Source organism: Macaca nemestrina, chromosome 5 (genome assembly GCF_043159975.1).
Source record: "Macaca nemestrina isolate mMacNem1 chromosome 5, mMacNem.hap1, whole genome shotgun sequence".
NCBI classification, from domain to species: Eukaryota; Metazoa; Chordata; class Mammalia; order Primates; family Cercopithecidae; genus Macaca; species Macaca nemestrina.
The window spans coordinates 128,978,660-129,005,302 of NC_092129.1; the positions used below are offsets into that span (position 1 = coordinate 128,978,660).

The 26,643-nt window shown below is 40.1% G+C and overlaps 1 protein-coding gene across 2 annotated transcripts in view; it reads right to left on the minus strand.

The window, feature by feature from the left end:
- LOC105490836 (leucine rich repeat containing 1) overlaps nt 1-26,643 on the minus strand; it is a 129,585-nt gene that overhangs the window by 63,439 nt on the left and 39,503 nt on the right. For both annotated transcript variants that reach the window (XM_011756789.3, XM_011756790.2), the window contains exon 2: nt 20,343-20,460. In XM_011756789.3, the coding sequence (XP_011755091.1) occupies nt 20,343-20,460 (118 nt within the window). The remainder of the gene's footprint in view (nt 1-20,342; nt 20,461-26,643) is intronic.

Here is a 26,643-nt window from a genome sequence, read left to right on the forward strand (position 1 = left end):
GCTGATTAAGACAGTTTGAATGCCGTGCTGTGGGCTGCCTGACTCAATCCTGCTTAAAAATATCTGGAATTGTCAAACAAGACTAAATATGAATCCATGAGCCAAGTCTCCATTTGCTACCACAGCTGTTGTTCTGGGTGTGCGGGGGGGGGGGGGGGGGGAAGCTAAATGGAGAATTTTTTTCAAACGCATCCCATTTATCACATTATTCCAACCACCACAGACTCACTGAGGAGGCAGCCAGCCTTGTAGACAAAGCCGTAATTCCAAGCGCCTTTCCAGGGCACACGCAGGCTGAGTGGCATGGGTCTCTCCACAGCACAGGAGGGGAGGCAGGAAAGAGAGACACCCTTTGTTAGATTTTATTTTGCATAATTCTTGGTACTTGTGCTGGCAAAAATTTTTCCTAATCAAAAAGGTTTTCACCTAAAGCCACAATTACCAAAATAACCCTTATACCTCAGCTTTTCCTCCCACACAGAGTTGGCTTAAATAAACACAAACATGTCTTGGGGTACAAGATGCTGATTCACACACACGCAAAGTAAAGGTGAATTCCAGAATATTAAATGGTAGGTTTCATATGGGATAATGTGCAGAAAAAAAATGTGGACACTTTGGCACTTTTTACTTACTCTTCTTTCAAAACTATATACATAAACATACATACACACATGCACACAAACACACACACACACACACACACATATGATTCAGGCTAATGGCTACTTCAAGAAGACAGCAATCAAATATCAAAAATAAGGGGAAAAAAGTTGTATTCATCTGATACATATCTTTCGCTCAACATTACAGCTCATATTAATCATTCCCATTTAATATGGCCAAAACTACAACTACTGGTATGTTTATACCAAAATTGTCTAGAGAAATGGAGTCTTCCAGTGAACGAATGCTTTGATCCAGAAATGAAGTCTTTAACTTTCTCCGAAGTCTTCTCCACCTTCCTTAGGCCATGGGAATCTTTTCCTCCCCTGAACGGCAAATAAGCCTCTATGGCCAGGCTCACTCTTTCGGCATGAATTCAATGGTACCAGCTTCCATGCCCTCTGTGTTGCCTTTCTAAGCAACACTTATCTTTCCAAATAGGATCTGTGATTCTCGTCAGCTAGGATAGACATCCTACTATGTATTCTCGCCCACACCATAGTGTTTGTCCATTAGAGACTCAGCCACAGGCTGAATGAGTCGTTCAGACCCAAAAAACCTTTGGGTAATACACAGAGTAGGTGAAAGGAGGGTGCAGGGCCAGGAGTGAACACACTTTTCCAGAAGGGCAGGAGAAGCCCTTTAGCCCAGATAAACTAGCTAGAACACTGATTCTCAATAGTCTCACCACTGTTTGCCAAATCACATCCCTAATCCAGGTTTAATATAACCACTGGGTGTCCCAGAGGCCGGGGATTCTCAAACTTCAGAGCACAAAAGAATCATGTGACCCGCTTAAAGAATGGTCTGATCCCACTCCTAGCGACTGATTCAGCAGATCTAGGATGAGGAGAAGGAATATACACTTTAACCCAGCATTCCCGGAGATTCAGATAAAGGAGGTCTAATGGCAACCTCTAAAAAAATAACTTTAGTGGCTCTCAGCTCTGGCTGAGATCAAAATCATGGGACCACCATCACCTGAGAATTGGACAAGTCAGCCTGGGGTAGGACTCGGGCACTGTTCAAGGACAATAACAACAAAACCACATGCAGGAAGGTGAACCTAACACGCAGCTCAGAACCACTGCCAATGAGGACCTGGTCACTTGATTTTATTTTTCTTTTTAACTTGTATTTTAGGTTCAAAAGGTACACGTGCAAGTTTGCTACATGGGTGAATTGTGTGTCACAGGAATTTGGTGTACCAGGTAATCAGCATAACACCCAATAGGTAGTTTTTCCATCCTCAACCCTTCTCTCACCCGCCACCTGAAAAGCGGCCCCAGTGTCTATCGTTCCCTTCTTTGTGTCCATGTGTACTTAGTGTTTAGCTCCCACTTATAAGTGAGAACATGCATTATCTGGGTTTCTGTTTCTGCGCTAATTCCCGTAGGCTAGTGGTCTCCAGCTCCGTCCATGTTGCCCTGCCCATTTTAGTGTGGTATCTGACAATTACTCATGGCTCCCATTAACACTTCACCCCCATAATAAAGCTATTTATGCTCTTACATTGAAGCAGATCCAACCTTTAGAGCCTGCACTGAAGGCTTTGTTAAACTGCCTCCAACGGGAAGTGACAATAGCAATGTGACAAGGGAAAGCTGTTTTGTTTAGTTGCGGATGGGGAAAGGAGGTGGTGGGAAAGGGATGAAAAGCGGTACTGTTTGGATCTAATTTAACTGACTTCTCATTTTGAAATAAAATTGATTTTTAAAAAATCCTTCTACTATAATACAAGTACATCTTTTCAAAAGTAACCCTTTAAAAAAGAGATTAAACCAGAAAAGGGAGTACAAAAAGCATTCTAAAAAGAACTCAAAAACATATCCACATTTTTCAAAGAAATACTGTAAAGAGCTTAAGAGCTTAAAAATTATAAGTTGTCAACTGACAGATGAAAAGGTAAAATATTTCTAACACATTTAAACTTCTTAAAAGGAAACATATCAGAAATTGGTATTATCCCCTTCAAAGTATTCATCAATGAAGCATGCACATACATTCTTCTGGCTCTGCCATTGAATGAATGTTTTAGAGTCCTTTTTTTTTTTTTGAGACGGAGTCTCGCTCTGTCGCCCAGGCTGGAGCTCAGTGGCGCTATCTAGAGTCCTTTTTTAGAATTATAATGAGTGGTGCTTATGATGACGTACTGTTATGAGAAAATTTTGCAGAACCAGTACTGTCTTACGAATTATAGAAAATTCAAGACTGAGAATCAGAATAAAATATATAGTGTGTTTCAGCTGAATCTCACTCTGAAAATGATGTACTGTGGCATATTGGATCAATTTCTATGTCCTAAAGCAATTCTCATAGACACACTCATCCAAATTTAGGGTGAAAGGGAGAGAGAAGGTGAAATGTTATCTTTTGCTGAGGTGGGAGTAACCAGTCACCAGTTTTCTCTTGGTCATTGGCTATGGTTGTAACTAGCGTGGGCTCTGGCCACTTCAAGCCTGTTATTCCACGTTAACTGTTGAGGACCACAGACAGACACTGTTCCCTCCCTCTAAGATTGTAATATTGCATTTATCCCATTGTGTTTCCAAGTCTATTTCATTCTGGGATTTTTTTAAATTATAAAGCACTATATAGCCATTATAAAAAGTCAATAGAAACAAGTAAAGGAAAAGTCAATAACCTGCCCCTCCCATTTCCAGACTCTCCCTGCCCTGGCAGGAGGTTACCAATGTTGGTGTCACAATGGCCTGGTAATCCAGGTCATTATAATAGACGCTTGAATTTTGAACTGGGCAAAAATCATTTCATTTTCTGGACTTAGTAAAACCATTGTTCCATGCGCTTGTCAGAAAAAGATCATAATGTAAAGACATCCTTTCGGTCTAAATGCTGTTTAGGGTCTTGACCCAGTCAGGAAATGTTTAGGTTCTGTCGTGTTATTTTATGAATGGCTCCTGGCTGCAATTTAGAGTTGCATGAATTTTCTTAAAGATTAAAATGCAGACTCCTGGGTTCCTGCTCTGGAAATTTGGATTGCATATTCCTTAGGAGGTAGAAAAATGCAATTTTAATAAGAATTCTATGTAGGTGGTTCCAGAGCCCACTTGGAGAAACAACTGCTCCAAGTGAAGGAAAACAGGCCATAATCCAAAATCTAAGTAAAAATAATTCTTGCTTCCATCATTCCTGAACATCCCCTTTCTCTGTGCTGATCTTCAAGATATTTTTCTCTATCTTCCCTTTCAAATCTACAGAGGCAGCTTTGCCCACGTGGTTTGAATGTCTCTGGGGATAGGACTTTTGTCCTCTCTTAGCCAAGAACCTTCCTTCCGCTTTACTTGTGATAATATCCCAGTGCCTGACATGCAGAGAGTGCATAGTAAGTTTCTAGACTACATAGAAGTAATATAAGAACTAGTTATAAGATGTGATATTTATAATACATTTTAAGTTCTTTAAAAAAAGCATTTTAAAAACTTAAAATATATTACAAATACCACATCTTATAATTCCATGGAAGTGCTAAGCCCATCATCTCTGATTTATTCTCTGCCAGTCATCTACCAGTTTCTAAATAAGATTAACTTTATCTACATAATTCATAAATCTGTACCTCTAGCAGGATAAAGGGGCTGTAGACCCTACACCTTGTCACAGAGCACCATCTGTATAAACATTCCTACAAACCAAAAAGTGACAAAAATGGTGGTCTCCTCTTGTATCCAGTTTATCTCTAAAATTACAATGAAAGGGATAGAAACAATGGTCCCAAGGGCAAAGCCTAAAAAAAATCACTCCATTCACTCATTTGTTCATTTATCTGATTACTTAAGCAACTGCTATGTGATGGGCCCTGATTATTTATGTCAGGCCATGTGGCAGAAGGTAAGGAGGCAAAGGTGAATACAAGAGGGACAGTCTCTGCCCATTATGATCTCATAACATAGTGGGGGAGAGGGTTATCATAAAAATAAGCCCAATACAGTGTGACACCAACATTGGCAACCCTCCACCAGGGCAGGGAGAGTCTGGAAGTGGGAAGGGCAGTCTGTTGACTTTTCTTTTACTTGCCTCCATTGACTTTTTCTAATGACCACATATTGCTTTCATAATTAAAAAAAAAAAATCCCAAAGTGAAATAAACTTGGAAACACAATGAGATAAATGCAATTATTAGAGTCTTAGAAGAAGGGAATACTATCTGCCTGTGGTTCTCAACACTTAACATTGAATAACAGGCCTGAAATGGCCAGAGCCCACCCTGGTCCTATCTATGGCCAATGACCAGACTCCAGAAGGAGATAATTGGTGACTGGCTACTCCCACCTTTTGTCTACTGGGTCTGCCTTGCAGTGGCAACAGCAATGCCCGGATGGCTTACACCCATGCCAGACACTGATCAAACACGTACACATTATGAGCAGAGTGTTATGAAATTCCTCCATTAATTATATCATTGTTAGCTGTCCAAGACACATACCACCAGCATAATTGCTCACATCCCTTAGAACTGGCAGATCCAGCAGGAAACAGTGATTGCTGCTGTTTCCTCCAGGTAATTGTGGATATGTTTCACGCCTTCCTCTGATCTTTCAAAAAAAGTCAAGGGAAAAAGCACAAAACAACAAGCAATGTGTGCTGTGAACCACTTTTGACACTGTCTTTGGTGTCACAGATGACCTCCCAAATGCCAGATCCAATGGAAACTTTTCAGTGCACGTTTATTGACTACTCTGCCCCATTTTACACCACAGCCCTTTTGAATGTGCTGCCCTGCCTTAAGTTCCATTATAAAAGCTCTGGAGAATGTCTTTGTTTCCCTGCCTGCTGCTTCCCCGTCTCTTACTCAGGGTTCTTTTCACCAGTCCTTTAACGACGGTACTTCCCAAGGATTCTGCTTTTCTATAGGTTATGCCTGGGCAGTTTCATCCATGACAACGCTTCATCCATTAATCTGCACACTAGCTCCAGCCCATGCAATCAGTCACCCCCATAAGGTTTAACGTGATGATCTCTGCTCTGTCGTTCTGTTGCTTGGCCCCCACACTATCAGTCCCCACTGCTGACCAGTCTTGCTGTTGTTCCTTCTCAGAATCTTACAAGGGCCTCTCTTCCTCTGCTTTCCCTTGAGCAGGGATATTCTGCAAGCTCATCTGCCCTTCCAGCTCCATGTCCTCTCCCTGACTGTCGTCACTGATACCTGTGGCTCGAACCATCACCGACAGACGGATGGCTCTCAAACCTGTATCTCCTACTAAAGTTTCTCCCCTGAGCCTCAGAACTTTATATTCATCTGCCTACTGAACAGTTCCATCGAGACACCCCAATGGCATCTCACCCTCCACATGTCCACAGATAAACTCATCTTCTCCCCTCAGACCTGATCATTTCTTCAGCTTCCCCCATCTTGCCTGTGGTGGGAAGAGGGAACTTATCCAGACCCAAAACCTTCTCACTCCCACTCCAGCAAGCTACCGGCTAGTTGTCCTCATGCCTGGTCCAAGGTCTTCTCTTCTCCTGATCCCCTCTCAGGTCCCTCCACCCCTGACATAGATGCCTGGCCTCCCACATCCAGACTGTCCTTAATCGACTTCATGCTCCCTGCTAGGGCCAGGGTGATATGTGAGCCACTCCCCTACCTGAAACCCTTTCATGGCTCCCCACAGCTTTCAAGAAAACATTCCTGGCCGGGCGCGGTGGCTCACGCCTGTAATCCCAGCACTCTGAGAGGCTGAGGCGGGCGGATCACGAGGTCAGGAGTTCAAGACCAGCTTGGCCAACATAGTGAAACCCTGTCTCTACTAAAGATACAAAAAATTAGCCGGACGTGGTGGCAGGTGCCTGTAATCCTAGCTACTCGGGAGGCTAAGGCAGGAGAATTGCTTCAACCTGGGAGGTGGAGGTTGCAGTGTGCCAAGATCGTGCCACTGCACTCCCGCCTGGGCAACAGGGCCAGACTCCGTCTCAAAAAGAAAAAATAAAAAAAGAAAACATTCCTTAGCAAACACGCAGGCCTTTTGTGATCTTGCTGTCATCTACCTCTCTAGCTTTATCTCTTTCCATTGGCTCTAGTAATATCTTGCATTTCCTCAAATTCATCATGCTATTTCAAACTTTCAGACACGCATGCATGCTATTTCATCTGCCCAGAAATGACCTTCTCACACTTGTTTGTCTCTATCCGCAACTTGCCCCTCAGAGCCTAAGTGTCATGTTTCCCAGGAAGTCTTTTTGATACTGCTTACTTCCCCCAAAATGATGGAGCATGCCCCACAAACTCCCAGCTCCTTCAGGTATACTTCTGAGATAGGACTTTCCACACTGTCCTGTGTCATCAGGGATGGACTTGGCCCTTCCACCCTTCCGGCCTAAATCCCTCAAGAGCCACTGCTAAACTGATTTATCTCTAGCTTCTAGCACAGAACCCATATTCATGGCACTGGATAAATGTTCATGAAAGAATAAAACTCATTCTAAAAATCTGTTACTGTCCCTACGTCCCTTATCACAATGAAGCATACACTCTTGCCAAGACTTTCACTAGTGCTTTCTGTGCTATTCATAATGAAATATGTGGCCTTTATTTAGAATGTTTCTTTGAGTTTATCTCTTTCAATTTGGATCCCTAAGGAAGGACAGAACAGTTGCTAGCACAGTAAAGAAGGGTTTTGGAGATAAGAATAAACTCAGCTGCAGTAAGAAAGGGCTCCAGAAGACCAAAGCATCCGCTCAGAAGATGCCAATGAACTGCAAAAAGGAGACCTCTTTACCAAGCTCCAGTTGGTCAAACCTGAAGGCTGACTAGTCTGAGACAAGACCCAAAGGCAGGGCCCTGATCAGGAGGAAGAGCAGAAGGAATTTATCTTCTCCAGCGACATCATGCATAGCTCCTGAATAGAGCAAGGACCTAAAACAGGGCTGGGGTGGAGTGAGGAAGGCCTTCTCAAAGCAAAGGTGCTCCCTGTGATTGTGATAAAGCAAGTTTCCATGGCATTTGACTCCACTCATGGCTAACGTCAAATGGGCACAGGTCCTTGCCATGCTGTGGCCCATCAGTTCCTACCCAGGTAAACAGGCAGACCACAATACAGGCAGCACATTCAATGTAAGATGAGGGAGCAGGAAATTCCAAAGACTCCCTCAGGTCCCCGAGGTGCTTGCTGCTATGCCAACTTCGTTTCAGTCCTCCTCAGCCCCTCTGGTGTTACTTGGGTTTCCCCACTGGCTCTGGGCTGCCTTTTGTGCTGGGCCTGTGTTGAGTTACTGGCACTCAACCTCCCAGTTTTGCCTAATTTGCTCAGACCCACTTGTTCATCTTAACCCAGCACTCACTCATTCACTTGCTGAATGGAAGGCTTGTTCTTCAACATTTTGTAAAACGAAGATTAAATACTTCAAGATATCAACTGTTAATGTGCATGGTATAATACTTTCACCAAGCACCTCTACAAGCAGAGTGTTTTGTTAGGTAAATACAGGCCTGATTGCTTCAGAGTATCTTTTAAAAGCTGCACATGTGTTTGGCCTGCCTCTGCCCACATTCCTTCCCTCTGTACCTACATGGCCCTGGGGGTACCTGCCTCCCTAACTTATTTCAACACAAGAAGCCCAAATCAGGTAAAGACTTCGAAACTGCTTACTCACCTCTTTCTTCACTCTGTCTGGCTGACTTTTAACTTATCACAACCTTCTGGAAATCCCCCTGTCTTGTCGATTATCTACCATATACCAACCTTACCTTTGAAACCTAATAGCTTCCTGTTGGTGTTCATGTTATAGAAAAGGGAAAAGTTATTGATTAATCTGCCTTTTAAAAAAACTGTGCTTAAGTGCAAATAATGGCATGAGAAATGCTTACAACCTATGTTAAGTGAATAAAAAGCAAGATAGGAATATCTATTTGTTAAGTGATCCCAATTTTATAAAACAGAAATGAAAAGAGAAAAATATAAATAAAATGTACAGAAATGCTAATGATTATTTCTGGGTAGTGGGATATAAATGTTTTTATACTGGGGAGACAGAATTATGATTTTAGAGTTCAACAAACTTGAGACCAAACACCAATTCTACTACTCTTGAGTCACACAATCAAAGTTTCTAACCTGAGACTCAGTTCTGTCACCTGTAACAAGAAGATGGCAAGCTTATTTCTTGGAGATAGTTTGAAGATTAAATCAGAAAATATAATACATATGAAGTACTTAGCCTCATGCCTGGTACACAGTAAGCACCCAATAAATATGTTGATGAGAAGGATTCACACAGTTCTCTTTGCTTTTCAACAATGTTTCTTTATATTTCACTATTAATTCTCAACAAGGAACATGTATTTTAAAGAACATAAACCAGAAAATAAATGATCCTAACAACTGATTTCTCTACCCTTCTTGGAGTGCTCTTCTTAGTCTTCTTCAGGGATAGGTTAAATTTAACTCACTTCATTGATACCAAGTTGAAAGAAGGAAACCTGCTGAATTAACACTACTCTATATTGCAAAGAAGAACTTCAAAGAGGGAAGCTTATTGGCTGCTTGAAGCAGAGCCTCGTGTAGTATACCACCAGTGAGACAAAACTTAGTGGCTAACCAGGTCAGAGTTAACCAGCTGCCAGGTCAGTCAGTTTTCCCAGAGAAGATATGACTATGGAAATGTGCCACACTAAGACAATTTCCTTGTGACTGAGTGACCAATGTGAATGCTAATGGAACTAGGTACTGATGTCATCACGTTAGCATATTACCTGTCCTCAGCACCCATATCAGAAAATTAGATGCCCCATCACAGTGCTTAGTGAATATCCACACCCTGAGAAAGGACCACAGTATGATTTTCATCATCAGTAATCAGAGATGCACAAAGTCATCTCCATAGAAGAGAGCTACACCTGCTTCCAAGGGACCTGGGACACTCATGTTACCAAATCTCTTTACTTTTCCTTCAAAGGTAAAACCCATACATTCCTAGTTTTCGTCTTTCCTGATTATCACTACACTTCTGGCAACACTTCAACCTTTTGCCAAGACAGCACAACAGTTACCTCAGAAATGTTATGTCAGATCTTTCTGAGAAAGCTCTTTTACTTTTCGTGGAATGATACCCCATTTCTAGCCATAAAAGATTTATGGGCCGGGCATGGTGGTTCACACCTGTAATCCCAGCACTATGGGAGGCTGAGGTCAGGAGTTCAAGACCAGCCTGGTCAATACAGTGAAACCCTGTCTCTACTAAATATACAAAAATTAGCTGGGCATGGTGGCGAGCGCCTGTAATCCCAGCTACCTGGGAGGCTGAAGCAGGAGAATCACTTGAACCCAGGAGGCAGAGGTTGCAGTGAGCAGAGATCATGCCATCGCGCTCCAGCCTGGGCAACAGAGTGAAACTTCGTCTCAGAAAAAAAAAAAAAAGATTTATGAACCACCTGTTATTTATGTAATACCACCTGAATGTTGGTATTCCCCAAATTCACCTGTTCAAACCTAATACCCAATGTGATACTATTAAAAGGTACAGCCTTTGGGAAGTAAGTCATGAGGACTCTACCCTCATGAATGGGATTAGTGCCTTTATAAAAGACACTCAACTAGAAGAAGATGGAACAATAAAAAGAAAACAGAAGGGGGTAACACGAGCTCCCCTGCCCTTTCCACAATGTGAGGATATGGCAACAAGGCACCGTCTGTGAAGCAAAGAACAAGTCTTTATGAGACACTGAATCTGACAGCATCCGGATCTTGGACTTCCCAGCCTCCACAACTGTGAGCAATACATTTCTCTTGTTTATAAATGATCCTGTCTAAGGCATTTTTTAATAGCAGCCCAAACAAAGGCACCACCTCTTAGGGTGGGGCATTTCTACAGATGGTTGAACTTATTCACTAGTAGTTTTATGGATTTTTTTGCAAGTTTAAATGTCTTAGGATAACTTTTTCCAGTTTTTTATCTTCAAATTCAGAGGGTGACTAGCCTATACACTGTCCATCCTTTCTCTCAAAATAGAATAAAACTATTAGATCTGCCTTTATTATCTTCAATAAACTCCAAAAACAATGAAAAGCACCACTCCTCCTGGGTTCCTTATCTCAGGTCCATCACTAACTAGGAGTATGATTTGGGGCACATGACAACTTCTTTAAGGCTCAGTTTCTTCATCAGCCATCCCGGAGATGCTAATAGCATCTCACAGAATTAGTGTGTGGATTAAATGATACATGTGGTGAAGCAGAACAATGGCTGGCATATGGTGCACAGTATCTAGAAGTCATCTTGAGCCGAAAACTCACCTGTATCACTCTATCCCTCATGCCTGTATTCTCACTTGGACAGTCCTCTCAGTCTTAGTTCAGATTTTCATGATCCAAAATGAAAGATGACAGAATTATAGCACCTATACTGAATGTTCATTCTACACAAGGCACTACTCTAAGTTGTTTATGTTAATTTTTCTAACAAAAAGCGTACTTCTGATTTAGTGCAGGTATTTACATGCACAGCCTCTTTTAAGAGTCAAAAACACCTCTATACAGTAGGTGCTATTAAAATCATTTTACAGATGAATAAACTGAGGAAAAGAGAGATTAAGTAATCTGTCCAAGGTAGTGATCCCTGGGCTCACACACTTATGACGATGACATATTGCCTCAAGCGAAGGACTTCAAGGATTCCTCAAATATAAACCTCTAGTTTCTAAAACATATTTTTTAAGAATGTAGTTTTTAAAACTTCAAATAAAAAAGTCACAAACACTTGCATAGGCTTTATGGTAATTATTAACTTATCAGTGGCCATCAATTATGTTAACTTAGGTCTAGGTTTATGCATTTATGTACAGTTGTGGGAAGGCAGGCTACCCGGTCCTCTTTGGACAGGCATCTGAGTTTCCTATAAACATGCTACTCACTAGGAAGTTGTTAAAGTGTAATGAGATTGTGTGTGTCTATGTGTCTGTGTGTGTGTCTGTGGTATCTACGTTTACTAGGTGTGATGGTTACTTTTATGTGTTAACGTGACTGCACCACATGATGCCAAATTAAAACAGTATTGATTTCTAGGTGTGTCTGTGAGGGCGTTCCTGGATGAGATAAGCATTTGAATTGGTAGACTCAATAAAGTAGACTGCCCTCTACAATGTAGTGGGCATCATCCAATCTGCTGAGGACCTGAATGGAACAGACGATGGAAGAAGAAGGAATTTGCCCCTTTTTGCTTCATGCTTGCCTGGTTGAACTAGGCATCTTCTCCTGCCTTTCTATTGGAATTTGCACCCCTGGCTTTCCTGGTTCTCAAGCCTTCAGACTCGGACTGGAATTACACCACTGGCTTTCCCGCAGAGGGCAAATCCTGGAACTTCTCAGTCCCCATAACTATATGAATCAATTCCTAATAAATCTGTCTCAGAGAGAACGTTAAATTTTTCAGTGAATAGTTCACAGAGAAGCACTACGATATTTGCATTTTTTATGATATTGTTGACTCCATAAAGCTACAACAAACATTTGAAATAAATTTCTAACAAACAACAAATGACAACCCAACTGAGAAATCCACTCATTGACTCCCTCTAAATTTGCTGCCAAAGTATAAGAACTGTTACACTGCTTGTTACCAACATCTAATCAAAAATGCCTTTTTCTTCTTTCATGTCTTTTTCACATCAGTTGCTACTGATCCTAGTTACTGACACTTTTCCGAACATAATGAGCACTTCATTTATACCATAGTATAATAGTCATTATATTTGTCTGTTGTGCCTGTAGAGTTGTTCGTTATTTCCTTAAGGGATAGAACAATTTAGTATAGAGCCTTACATTTAGTAAGTACTCAATAAATATTGCTTGAAGTTAAAAAAAAAAAAAAAAGTCTTATTATGAGCTACAGTTGTTAACTGTAAGCATTTTTTAAAGTGCCAGAGTTTTAGGCTTTTTCAAACTGAAAAGAATACAGAATCTTTTTTTTTTTTTTTTTTTTTTTTTTGTTAAACAGGGACTTGCACTATCACTCAGTCTGGAGTACACTGGCATAATCATAGTTCATTGTAAACTCAAGCTACTGGACTCAAGTGATCCTCTCAAACTGGCCTCCCAAGTAGCTGGGACAACAGTCACACACCACTATGTTTTTAAGAATCATTTTCATTAGTCACTTTGAGCCGACATCTTAGTTAGATTAAGGACTTATTCAACACTTAAAAAGCTAATTTAAAAATCATATCATTTCTATATTTAATCCTCAAATTGCAGTTCTTAGTACAGCTTTTCATTCCCTCTTGGCTCAAGTTCCTTTCCAAGATTTGTCTTTTCTAGCTCAGTAAGAGGACAGCACTGTTTGCAGTGGTGCGAGCATGTTGGTGTCACCATCCTGACCAAAAGATGCCATCCAGCCTTCAGCTGCCTGGAGCCTCAGCACCATTTGGCTCAGCCAGATTCACATAACAAAATAGGTGGCCTCAAAATCAAAATGATGCCAGCACTGTGGCTGGAAACCATCAACCTGATACCTACAGAAATTGCCTAATTAAAAAGTGAGCAGAAACTGTCATCCCATATGTTAGGGTTTTGTTTTATTTCAGGAGAAACCACTGCAATTATTTTTCCTTCCATAACTTAGCCTGTTGGGTTAAATCCGCCATTGTTTTAGAATATCCAAGATCTAACACAGAGCGTAGCACATACGGATAAAGTGAATGAATGAGCTAGGGAGGGATGGAGGTAGGAAGATAAGGAGCTATTTAAAATAGACAAAACATTTAAAGAACCTGTAACTGAATGAAGAACTTGTTGACCTAAAAACATATTCAAAGGTGTTGTTCTCAAACTCGGATCTATCAGAAACCTGCTAATTAACAACAACAACACCAAAAAAAAAAGCGTAGGCCGGGTGCAGTGGCTCACACCTGTAATCCCAGCACTTTGGGAGGCCAAGGCGGGCGGATCACCTGAGGTCGGGAGTTCAAGACCAACCTGACCAACATGAAGAAACCCCATCTCTACTAAAAACACAAAATTAGCCAGGCGTGGTGGTGCACGCCTGTAATCCCAGCTACTCGGGAGGCTGAGGCAGGAGAATCACTTGAACCCAGGAGGCAGAGGTTGGCGTGAGCCGAGATGGCGCCACTGCACTCCAGCCTGGGTAACAAGAGCAAAACTCCGTCTTAAAAAAAAAAAAAGATTAAAAGAAAAAAAGTTATATAAGCCTACAACTTATTCATCAGTCATAACTTTTCTGATTACAGAATATTAACAATATTAACAGAATAAAGAGGAACAGTAGTTTACTCTTCCATATATATGTTCTGACAAAGCAAGTGGAAGGAAGATCACTTGACCCTCAGAAGGCAGACCAAAAAGACCCTTCCAGATCGGAACAGAAAAGGACTATGGAATGGCAAGAAGAAAACAGGTAAAAAGTGTAAAATATACTCATCAAAAGAGATGCATGTATAAAGTTTATCCCAACTTTTTCAGCGTTTGAAATGAAAACCATATCTTCATGTTTAAACAACGCTCGCTGAAATTTGCAGAATGGAAAGGTGATTAGAAAACATCACAGAAGCCTGATTCCTCTTCACCCCCACTTTAAAGGTAATTATTATCTGGAATTAAAACGTGTGTAGAAGGCGATTTTTTTTTTCTACATTAACTCTTCTTCCTAACAAAAGGGAAGGTAAAAGTTAAGGCAGAGAGGAGGCTCACAATGGGAAAGCGGATGTACTTGCAAAGCAAGAATGCAAGCTTTGGGCTCAACACTGTCCAGCCAGCACAACCTAAGGTACAGTGAGCATACAGGTGTGCTCCCTTTGCTGGATGTCTCCTGTGATATTTTAACCATGACAGTGACAACGAAACTCTCCTACTGTAACGTATGAAGTCCAGTCACTGGGGTAGTTTGCTCAGGAAAGTGCTAAATTTGGGCCCAAATTCAGCAGCAAGAAAAGAGAGAACAATGGCTTAACTATGGCAAGTCTGAAGTCCACATGGGTAAAAACTTGCTTCCGCCACACCTCTGATGTGCGTGTATATAGTTATTACAAACAAACAAAAAAGGTTAATTGTTCGTAACTAAGTAGGAGGACTTTTAACCACACTAGAGTTACACTTGCCAGAACGAGCTCTTTTCAGGGCATAATCAGAAGTACCACGATTTGATGCTATCGTGGTACTTCTGCATTTCAGCAGGCTTCGAGATTGGTTTCAGATTTTATGAAACAAATCCATAACTATAGACCAAACATGGATCAGCATCTGGTGGTTAGACAGAGGACAACTAACCCAATCATGCACTCGAAGTCCAGCCTCTAGAAGAGGATGAGACAATGTCCCCACTGGTAGGCAGTCCACTCAGTCTGCAGTGCTGTCCTGGTGTTAGTGATGATTATACTAAAACTGTCTTACCTTTAAGTTCTTGTTAACTCAAGTTGACGAAATAATTAGTGAAGGCATGCAGTCTCTGGATATGATTTTTCTATCTGCAGTTTTATTTGCCCCATAAGAGAAATAGATTCATGATCTCTTTGGCATATTATGCTAATACTGACAAGTGTTTCCTTAACTTCAGCCATCTCTATTCCACCTTCACAATTTTTGCCATCCTGGTGTAGCCCCTGCATTCTTTATCATTTGCCTCATTCTTTTAAACTGACTTTTAAAATTTGGATGAGATTTTTAAAGGAAGAAAACTGTTTTAAATCACTAACATGAATTCAAAGCTATTATCACTACTAGATATAAAAGATAAATGTAGCAAATACAATATAGTGTTATCAAATTTTACAGATGCAATCCAAAAGGAACAAAATTGAAACTAAAAGGATAACTTTCTCACCATGACTCAAAATTTAAAATTGCTGTTTTGCAGCACCAGTTAAAATCATCTCTAGCAGTGCTAGTAGTATACGCCTTACAATTTGGGGAAAACTGAACTAAATGGATAATGATATAGTACTGTGATGTAAGTCAAATTACAGTATAGACTATAAAGTTCAAATTACTAACCCTTGAGGCAGGAATCATGAAGCATTAAGAAAGTCTGCCCTAGATTCTTGAAGAGCAAGATCCTACTATGCGATAATACCACTTCTCACACAATCAGAGGTCATTTTCCTCAAGCAGCCAGCGATAATACCACTTCTCACACAAAGAGGTAATACCACTTCTCACACAATCAGAGGTCATTTTCCTCAAGCAGCTAATAATCAGTGAGCAGAGAAAGCAGATATAAGGTCCAAGCATTGAAGCATATGCATTTCACCACAGAAAACTGCTGCAGAACTTAATTCTAAGTCTGTATACTTTTTGTAGACAAAATGTTACCAGCAAATTCAGATATCTAGTTCATATACTCCAATCATCCTTTACTCTATGCTCAGGGGAAACACCTACTTTTTTTCTTCTCATATATATTTTAGACATTTGCCTGCTTTAAAAAAAAATCCACCAAGTTAAGACATGAGAAGTGTGTCGCTTTCCTCGACTCTCACTGGGCACATACAGGGAGCAGGGTTTTATCCCACTTCGCAAAACAAGGCCCAGTGGCATCAGAAGGGGCCTGCCCAAAGTCGACCGCGTGCTGACAGCAGAGCCAGGGCTCCGAGCCAGGGTCCTCTCTGCTGAGCACATCTAGTCATTCTGGGGAAGAGACCATATGCACTGTGCTCATCCCAAAGCTCTCTACTTGTCCCTCAGAAAAAAAAAAAAAAAAAAAAAAAAAAAAAATCCTTGCAGTTTAGATAATCCATAAGCACTGCCCTCTTTTTCCCTAAACTCATGCTTCTCTTTTCCAACACAGCACACAATTCCCTTGACTTTGCTCCTGAAATGTCAGAAAACAAAGCCACAAAAGTCAGTGTTTGAAGGTCTTGGCAGTTCTTCTTGGCCCAGAAAATGAGCCTGTAAAAACTTCTCTCTTCATTTACAAACCTCTTTAAAGAGAAACGCAAAACCTGAGTTTTCTCCTCACTTGAGCAAGGAAACATCCGGAAAGGTTAGTTTTGCTTTTAGAATCAAAGCAAATTTGAGCTAAAGTCAGCTCTACCATCTTACCCTTTAACCAGGAATGACCAGAAGATCTCCCACCTTCCATGGGAGGGTGCAGGGGTGCCTGAAGGGAGTGAATGTGGGCTCCTAACCACAGGAAGCTGCTGAAGGAAAGTTAGCAGCAAGCCTGCAGGTGGTGATGTCTAAGATCCTTCTTGGTGTGGCTGGGGACCAGCAGGGTTGGCATTCCCTGGGAGCTTCTTAGCAATGCAGAATCTTCAGACCCACTCTGGACCTACTGCATCAGAATCTTCATTTTAACAAGAGTCTCAGATAATTCCTTGCACATTGAAGTATGACAAGCACTAATCCAATGGACTTTCTCCTCCCTGGTCAAAGCAATGCAAAATCAAGAACTAAGGAAGGTCCTATCATGACTGTGGCCAGCCCTGGTTATAACCCTGCTACAAACCACTGAGGCTGGGCAGGGACCCAAAGGAACAGCCTCTGATCCGAAAGTGGGCACTGTCAGGTGGGGCAACAGAAGACCAGAGGCCCACACAGGCCTCTAGGCACCAGTCACAAACCCTCACAAATGTCTGCACCTGTACAAAGTCAGGTTCTTACACTAACTCTCCAGCTGCAGGCTTTGTGACTTTTATTTGCCTACTCACTTGCCTAGGGTATTCAGATTGATATGATTTTATCTGTCCAAAAAATGACAGGAAGCATACTGAGATCTGCCAGACCAAGAAATGGCCTAAGACCCCTATACCTGTTGGTTACAGTAAATAGTGACCGTGTTCTTCTGCTTTGTCATCTGCACAGATTCATTCTTTCTTTTGTTTGTTTGTTTGTTTGTTTGTTTGAGACAGAGTCTTGCTCTGTTGCCCAGGCTGGAGTGCAATGGCACGATCTTGGCTCACTGCAACCTCCATCTCCCAAGTTCAAGCGATTCTCTGCCCCAACCTCCTGAGTAGCTGTGATTACAGGCGCGTGCCACCAAGCCTGGCTAACTTTTGTATTTTTAGTAGAGTCGGGGTTTCACCACGTTGGTCAGGCTGGTCTCGAACTCCTGACCTCGTGATCCCCCCGCCTTGGCCTCCCAAAGTGCTGGGTTACAGGCGTGAACCACTGCACCCAGCCCAGGTTCATTCTTTCTTTTAACAACCTCCGGGAAAGCCCCGAACCTTCCATGCTGTCTTCCCCTCTACCCCCACATCCACCACACACATCATGCTACTGAGCCAGAGCCAGGCCCTGCCAAGAAGGGAAGGGAACAGTTAACTCCCTCTCAGCATTTCTAAGAGAGCTGGGTAAGAAGGTGAACGTTCTGCAGGATCCTTCACAAAACTCGAACACTTGCAGAAGGAAAGGTTGAAACTGAGGGAAAAAATAAAATTTAAAAAAGCAGTGTAGGTGTCTCAAGGAGCAGAAACATTTTTGTGTTCTGATACTGCCTTCAGTGAAAGACTAGTTTCTTTTATCAACATGCTGGAAGGTAAAAGCGGACACACGGGAAGATGCATGGAGCCCTACTTTCTAGTTACAAGTGTTTGAAAGAGCTGATGTGGGAACTGGTAAAACTGGCGGCTGACCAGTTCTGACTTTCCACTGAGCATCCCATTAGAGTTAATTACGGGACTGGGAACTTTTGAGCTGTATGGTTTCCTTCCTCTCAAAGAGTGAGAGCCAAAACTTTTCGTCTTTCTTAAGTATTTCTGTTTATCTCTAATCCCCATTTCAAAATTGCTATGTATTTCTTCAGATTTTGTGATTTCTGTGACCATTTTACAAAGTCACTGCTTCCTTGCAGAGTTAATAGCTAGTCATTGTTTATAACTTAGATAACTGCTAAGACAAGAGAATCATTTCAATCACATATACTTCGGGTAAATATTATACAGGCTAGTTTCTGAGGCAATTCTGGCCTGGCCAGACCCCACATGCCCACCCCACCCCATACTCCAGCGTAAGCAAAGCTGCTCATCAACACCTTCTGAGCTGAGGGGCAGGGCCATGCTTTGTACTGGTTGCCATCCACCTCCCAGGGCAGCCAACCTTCAGGGTGGCTGGTAACCTGACCTGTACTCTATGTCTTACAGTTGGCATAAAAAGATAAGTTGGGTCAACCATTCTTCACTGAGAAATCCTTCACTGGCAAACAAATGCTGCAGCAGGGGCAAAAGCCAAACTGTACGTAAAAAGAAATCACAAAAAAGAGGCCACCACAAGCCAGTTACAACAGAGCAGGTCATTGAGGAGGGAAGTACAGAGAACCCACAAACAGACGCAGACACACTGGAAAAGAGAGGCCATGAAACCCTCAAGATAGTGTCAAATGCAAGCTTGGTGCCACTGCTTTTGGTATATGTTAATTCCCTCCACCCTCTACTTCCGTACAATCAAATCCACTTTACCTAGGTAGATCTGGGTTCCCTGCAACCAAATAAGCCATCTAAAACAAGACACTCTCCCAAAAAAAAGTTTTGTTTTGTTTTACTTTTTCTAGTACCTTCAAAGTAAGAAATAATTTTCATGCAAAATAAAAGTATGTCACGATCACATGGCTAAGCCAGAAGACAGTTTCTAATTTATGGAATGTAATAGATAACAGCAATTTAAAACCTATTAGAAGTTGGCAGAAAGGAGGAATCATTTTTTCTTCACCATATTTCCGACCAAGTACTGACTGCTGCATTATAACAATGACCCACAAAAGAATACTATGTCTGGGACCTGGGGTTTTTGTCAAAAATATCAGACAGAAATATACAGACCTAAAGATAATCGATTCAGAAGAAACCTACAGATTTTTGTAGGAAAGCAAAAGCAAAACACAAAATAAATCAGGGATGTAATAGGAGATAAATAAAGGAATTACCTTTTCAATAAATAATTCAGACCATATTTGAGACTATCGTGAGGAAATTATACCAGGGTCCTTACAAGAACTGAATTCCATCAGTAGATAGGACCACTGGGAGCTGCTACTTTATTTTAATAAATCAAATATGCTATAACAAGGAGCAATACCAGCCCATGTGGGAAGCCCTCTAAGCGGTATAAAACTCAGGGTTAAACCAAGGTACCCATTTAAAAATGAAAGGCATTTGAGTATCCCATTGGGGTATCTATTAGGATGCTCTATTCAAATGTTCAATAAAAATGAATCAATAGTGGGATCTGAAAATAAAAATCAACTCACAAATACACCACACAAATTGAAGTGGGCAAAACCACCAGCAGCCTAATTAGAAACAAATGAAGACAGAAGATGCCTGAATGCAAGCAGGTCTGTTCACTACAGGGAGAGTATACCAAGCAACGGAGACACAGCCAAGAGGAACCAACCCTTCCGCAGGGCAGGTTTCCCTTGCCACAGCAGCACCCAAGCACTGGACAAGAACCGTGCCACCAGTCCTCAGTATCATGTTCAGCAAAATAAGTGGACAAGGTTAAATGATTTCCCAGCCCACTCTCTAACTCTAGGAATCAGATTGAACTTATTTGGAGAAAGCTGTCTCCAAAACTTGTGTTATGAAATTTTTTTTTTTTGGAAAATGCCTATAAGTTAACTGATCTATTCAAAAATGGCATTAATTTCACCCCAAGAATCATACAGTTTTCCCATGACTATCAGGGAAAGCACCTCCAATAATATTTATCTAGCTGTATTCTCTAAAAACACTCCCAGCATCTGAAGAGATAAATGGCCAACCCAAGTGGAATCTTTCTTACCATTTCGAGACACGTCTAGTTCCACCAGCTGCATGAAGTTTGCTATTTCTGGAGGGAGCCGCTGAATTTCATTATCACTAAGTCCAAGCTTTCGTAATTTGACTAGCTGGAAAAATTGCTGAAAGACAAAAGAGTTTAACATAGATTTCACATGTGTTTGTATCATAAACTTTTGGGCTACTATGAAATGTAAAACAATGTTTTTTAAAAACTAATGAAGATTGTAGCAACATCAATTTCCTAACTTTGATGGCTGTACTGTAGTTGTAAAGATGCTACCACTGGGGAAAACTAAGTATAAGGAACCTCTCAGTACTATTTTTGAACTTCCTATCAATCTACAATTATTTCAAAATAAAAGGTTTTTAAAAATCAATGAGCAACTTGAGAAGAGCAGTCACTCCTTTAAGCTATCCAGTAGACATAAACATTGACTTATGAAAACTGACATTAAATCTGCAATGCTAAATAGACACGTAAAAACAGACAAGTAAAAATGCATTTAAAAAATATTTTTAAATATTTAAATGTTAAAATATCTTTAAATATTTAAATGTTAAAATATTTTTAAAATATTTTAAAAGACATTTTTTAAAGAAATTACTATATATCAGAAAGCATAATAAATATCCCACAAATGTGTGCAGGCAAAAAATATATATTTGACCAATCTAAAAAGTCTGCACTGGATACTTCCATCAACGATGGCAGACTGAGTATGTGTTCTTTCCCCACACTTTTTAAAAACTGTATTAAAATGACACTAAAGGAATTCACATGAACATAAATATAATGTGAAATAAGCCCATGAAGACAAAAAATGAAAGAGTACAAAAAGCAAACTAGATATGCAACAAAATCCTTTAAGCTAGAAAACAGAGGGATGAATGGTAACCAACCAACAAATCGAAACAAAGCTGGAATTTAAGCCTGTGGGGTGAGTAGCCAATAAGAAACTAGGTCCATGTACCTCTGAGGAAAGAAGAACTGATTGAAAATTTATATAAAGAACAATTAAACTGCCATATTCTCTTCTCTACCCTGCAGAGCCAGGCAGGAGCCTGGAAATTTCCTCTCCAGAAGAGGTAAGTCCAAACACAGCTAAGCACAGCTGAAGGAAGGGGTAACGTAACCCTGCTAAAAACAGGGGACTGAGTCAAAGCCTGGCCAGTAAGATCCCGCCCTCTCTTCTCCCCGCAGCCCAGCTCCTGGGCATGAGCACAGACTTGCAGACACCAATCTTCCTATAGAGAAGCTTCAGGTTATATGCCTCACCAACACACGGAGCTTCCAAACAGGCCCACCTCCCCTGATCTCCACTGCCACATGCAAGAAAGAGAATGTGCACACATACACACACACACACACACACACACACACACACACACACACACCCCCCACATCTCAGAGGAAACAAACATGATGCAGGGAGCAGAAAAAAACTTCCTCAACCAAAATATAATTAATATCCTCAGAGAAATCACAGATGAAGCAACACAACACCATGAAAAGCATAATTAGAAGAACTAGAAACAAGCTTTCAGAAAGTGAAAAATACTGTAGCATTGATAAAAGAATCCCATAAAAGAGGTGAAAAATAAAGTGAGTAGAGTCCGCAGAAGGTGGAATAAAAAGATGAAAAGATGGGAAAATAGAAGAAAAAAAGAGAAGAAAATGAATGGACCAGTTCACAAGGTACTACAAAGTAATTCATAGTTCAAAGAGAGAAATACAGGGAACTGCAGGACATGCTTTTTCTGGTTTGAGAGGACCCACCATGTAACCAATAAAACGAATGAATAAAAAAGTACATACCAAGGAATACTCCAGAAATTAGATTCTAAAAGCTTCCAGAGACAGGAAATAAAAGAAAAAGAACATAACGAAGAATTAGGCATCAGAATGGCACTGGACTCAAAAGGAACCTTGAAAGTAAGTGGGCAATGAAGCAATGCCTTCAAAATTCCTAAAAAATCATTATTCCCAACCTAAAATTGTATACCCAGCCAAACTATCAATTAAGTATGATTACAGAATAAAAACATTTCAGTCACACATGGTATCAAAAAGTTTAGTTTCCTTGTACCTTTTTCAGGACTCCATCAAAATATGTAAATAAACTTAAAAGAAAAACAACCTGAGATCCAGGAAACAGAGAATCAACAAAACAAAGAAAGGCAAAGGAAATTCCCAGGATAAAATCATGAAGGGAATTCCAAGATGTAGCTTGAACATCAGGCCCCAAGAGCAAACCATCTACACTGGAGCAAAATATGGCAGCTCCCAGAGGGAAGTTTTGAAAAAATAAATAAAAACACACCTGAGGAATTATCTGATATGTTTGGAAGCATCAAAGGAGATTTACAACTCTTTCAGAATGTTTGGTGATAAATCAGAAATAGGCATAGAGAGAACAAAGCAAGCAAAAGGAAAGAGGGTTATTAATTCCAGGGAAAATATAAAGTGAAAGAACATATAATCATAATATAAAATCTGATTATGAACAATACTTACAGTCATAACATTATAATATCTATATTGGTAAAACCAAAATTTATGTTATGTCAATATTGAGAATGGGAAAGAAACTATAAGAACTAAAGCCTCATCTTCCATAAAAAGAAATCCATAAATAACTCAAAGAGGAAAAAAAAATCAAGCCGCAAAAGTACGTCATTTAGCAACATGGAGGCAAATATTCGCAGAAATAGTCAAAAGCCAGAAACTGGAGTGGGGAAGGAGGCAAGAGGTTGCTGTTTTTCATTGTCACACTAAACAGCTTATTAGATTTTTTAAACTATTTGCATACATTACTCTGCTAAAAATGGAAATTGAATTTACAAATGAAGAAGTCTCTACTGAGATTCCAGGATACTCCAAATGTTAATTTTGTAGGATGCTAACATTTAATAGTCTTCATCTTTCTTTTTTGGGTGGGTAAAAAAGATTGCATATTTATATAATCATACAATTGCCTCTTGGAAAGCAATTGAGCAATACATAAAAGAAAAAAATCTTTTCAAGTCCACTGAAATACTTCTGGGCATCTGTCCTCATAACTGAAAATAATGCACAAATACATCTTTGCACTATTATGTGTAAAAATAAAAAACTAGAAAACATACATTTCAAAGAAAAATGATTGCATATTATTAAATAATTCAATATTATGCAACAATAAAAATAAATGTTATAAAGACCACAGAACTTGAAAAAGATTTACCATGCAAATATAACTAAAAAAGAAAACAAAATTGCAGATACACTACATTTAAAAAGCATATGTGCATGTGGACTGACAGGAAGAGAACAAAGAAGAAAAAAGCAGTTATGTTAGGTGACAAGGATAATGCATGAATGACTTTTTAATTTAAAAACCATATTTTTTAAAAAAATAAAATGAACTATAAATCTCAGCAAATGAATGCTACCAATTAGCTATACAAGATAATGAGGAAAGTGCTCAACTAAAGGACTAATCCTTTGGATTTCTTTACTCATGCAGTTGAGATTTAATTTCTTAAGGAAAGATATTAAAACGTCTTTATACTGCCTGTACTAAAGCATCAGCCAGCACAAAAGCCATTCAATAGAGTCACATATTTGAATAATTGAGCTTATGCCAATTGTTCAGAGTCTGACAGTTTCATAATACATCAATGTGTTTACTCAAGCATGAAAAGCTCACTTTGTTTTCCAGGAAAGGCATAATAGCAAAACTACAAAACCCATCACCATTTCCATACATTCTGGGACCATTCAGAAATAAGACAAGAAATCAACAATAAGGTACTTAGATGTACAGTGAATAATAAGTTCACTTTACATCTGTGGAAACGATAACCTACCAATCTTCACATCCAATAGAAGTCATAATAGCACGCAAATTTAAGGTTTGGTTCTGCATGTTACCAGCATCCTCCACTACAGCCTGTCACAAATACTACTTTATTCAACTTGGGAAGTACCTGCCAGATGTAAAAACAACCCTATCTGACATGATCCCAAATGAAACCAGTAGTTCCTTAATCCTTCTCTCATTATCCTGATGTGATCTTAATATGGCATCCAAAGATCAACACAAGCCAGCGAAACTGTATTAAATTCCCAAATATTCAACTTCCTCAGAGAGTCAGGAAAAATAACTCACTAAGCTATCAACCCTTCTGCCTTGCCTTTGAGATCAGCCAGAGCACATGAAAAACAATTCCTGTAGCCGTCTTGGCAGGACGCCTCAGTGCAGTGCAACCATGTGACAGAACACACAGAGACCGTTCTTCAACTCTACCATGTTTGATTATAGCTCACTAACCCACTTAGAGCACATTCTGTACAATTATATGCAAAGGAACCCAAAATGCCTCGGGTTGTTATGCTACACCCATCTTCTTATAGCCACCATTGCTTTCAGTAGATACAGCCTTTAATTTGGATAAATGTTCTCCCATTCTCCATTTCTGACAAGATTCTTTTCCTTCTTTTTTGGTAGAGTGTTAGTACCTCCCTTCTGCTTTTTAGAAAGGGACAATGAAAATCTCAGTCCTAGAAGAGCTGTGCCCCCTTTTATTATCATTTGGCCAAGGATCAGTCAATTGTCCCCCAGCTGCCCAAACTTCTCCTCCGTAATATAGAGAAAACATAAACCATTGTTACAGATTCACATGGAGAACAACTAGTGTAAAGAATGCTATTAATTCCTGAAAAACTGTGGGACTCCGAACTATAATGACAGAAAATTTACTCACAGATTTCCTTCCTGGAGACATTCTAACCTATCACATAAATCTTGACCCCTTTTCATCTTACATAACTCTCATCCCATCCCCACTCCTGTCCCCATCAACCTAGACTGCCTTTTTGGTCAACCACCTGTATGTGGTTGTAAACCAACGGTTCTAATCTCAAGGTAAAATGCACAATATACATCATTTGTGTCATGTGACATTTTTTTTTTCTGTGAGACTTGCAAAAAGTGACTGTGACTTTGTTACCCAGAAATTATACTACTAGGTATAGATCTTTTAAAAAAAACTCTCACATATATTTTTCCAGAATACATATACAAAATGTGCTTGAAAAAATTATTTATAATACCCCAAAACTGTAAAAACCCAAACACCCATAAATAGTAGATCTGATAGAGGTATTATACATTATTACAATGAAATTCTACACAGCAATGAAAATGAAAGCTTACTGTTAGTCATGATATAGATGAATCTTGGAGATAATGTTCAGTGAATAAAGCCAGGCACACAAGAATGTGTATTATATTATTTCATTTATATGCTGAATAAATCACCTGAACTAATTTTACAGATGCATACAGAGGTAATAAAACCCAAAAAGATAAGCAAAGAGTGATTCTTATAAAATCAGGTTAGTGGATACCTCTAGATATAAGAGGGAGGATTATGATCAGGAAAAGCATTCAATGGAAGCAGAATACATAATTTGATACAAGTTTTTGGAGTCATAGTAATGTTCAGTTTCTTAACCTGAATAGCAGTGACAGATGTTCACTTTATAATTTGCTGTAAGCTATAAATTTATGCTTAAAGTTCTTTTCTATAAATGTGTTTTATTTCACAATAAAAAAACTTTTTAAAGTTTTAGACTACTTACTAATCAGGAAGGAAAATACCAATTAGCACCAAGGACGCCCAATTACTTAATTCATCAAAGTTAACAATATTAAAGAGCAATGGCATTAGATCTAGAGGAGGAGGAGGGAGAAGTGACCATTATAACCAAAACAACAATGATAATGATAATAATACAGCAGTTAACCTCTACTGAGGGACACTCTATGTTTGGCAGTAAGCTAAACACTTCACATGGATTACACTCTTTAATCATCTCAAGGTTGCCACAATGCTGACACCGACACATGTAAGTTAGCTTTCACTGCATTAACAAACCATCCCAAACTTGGTGGCTCAAAACTACATGGATTTTTTTTATGTCTCACGTTTCTGTGAGTTGGTGAGGCAGTTGCGTTGCTGCTCTCATGTGGACTCACGCATCCACATTTGGCTAGTGTCAGAAGGGCTGGAAGATCCACACTGGCCTCACTCCTATGTCTAGCAGTTAGTGCCAGCTGTCAGCTAGAGCTCCTCTGTGCTCCACAAGGCCTCTGTCCCTCCTCCTCCCTTAAGCTAGAGTGGCTTCCTTATATGAAGCTCTCAGAGAGCATTCCAAAAGGGTAATGGCAGAAGCTGAAAGGACTCTTGGGGCCTAAGCTTGAAATTTGCATGATGCTGTCCTTTCTGCCACATTCCATTGGTCAAAGCAAGTCACA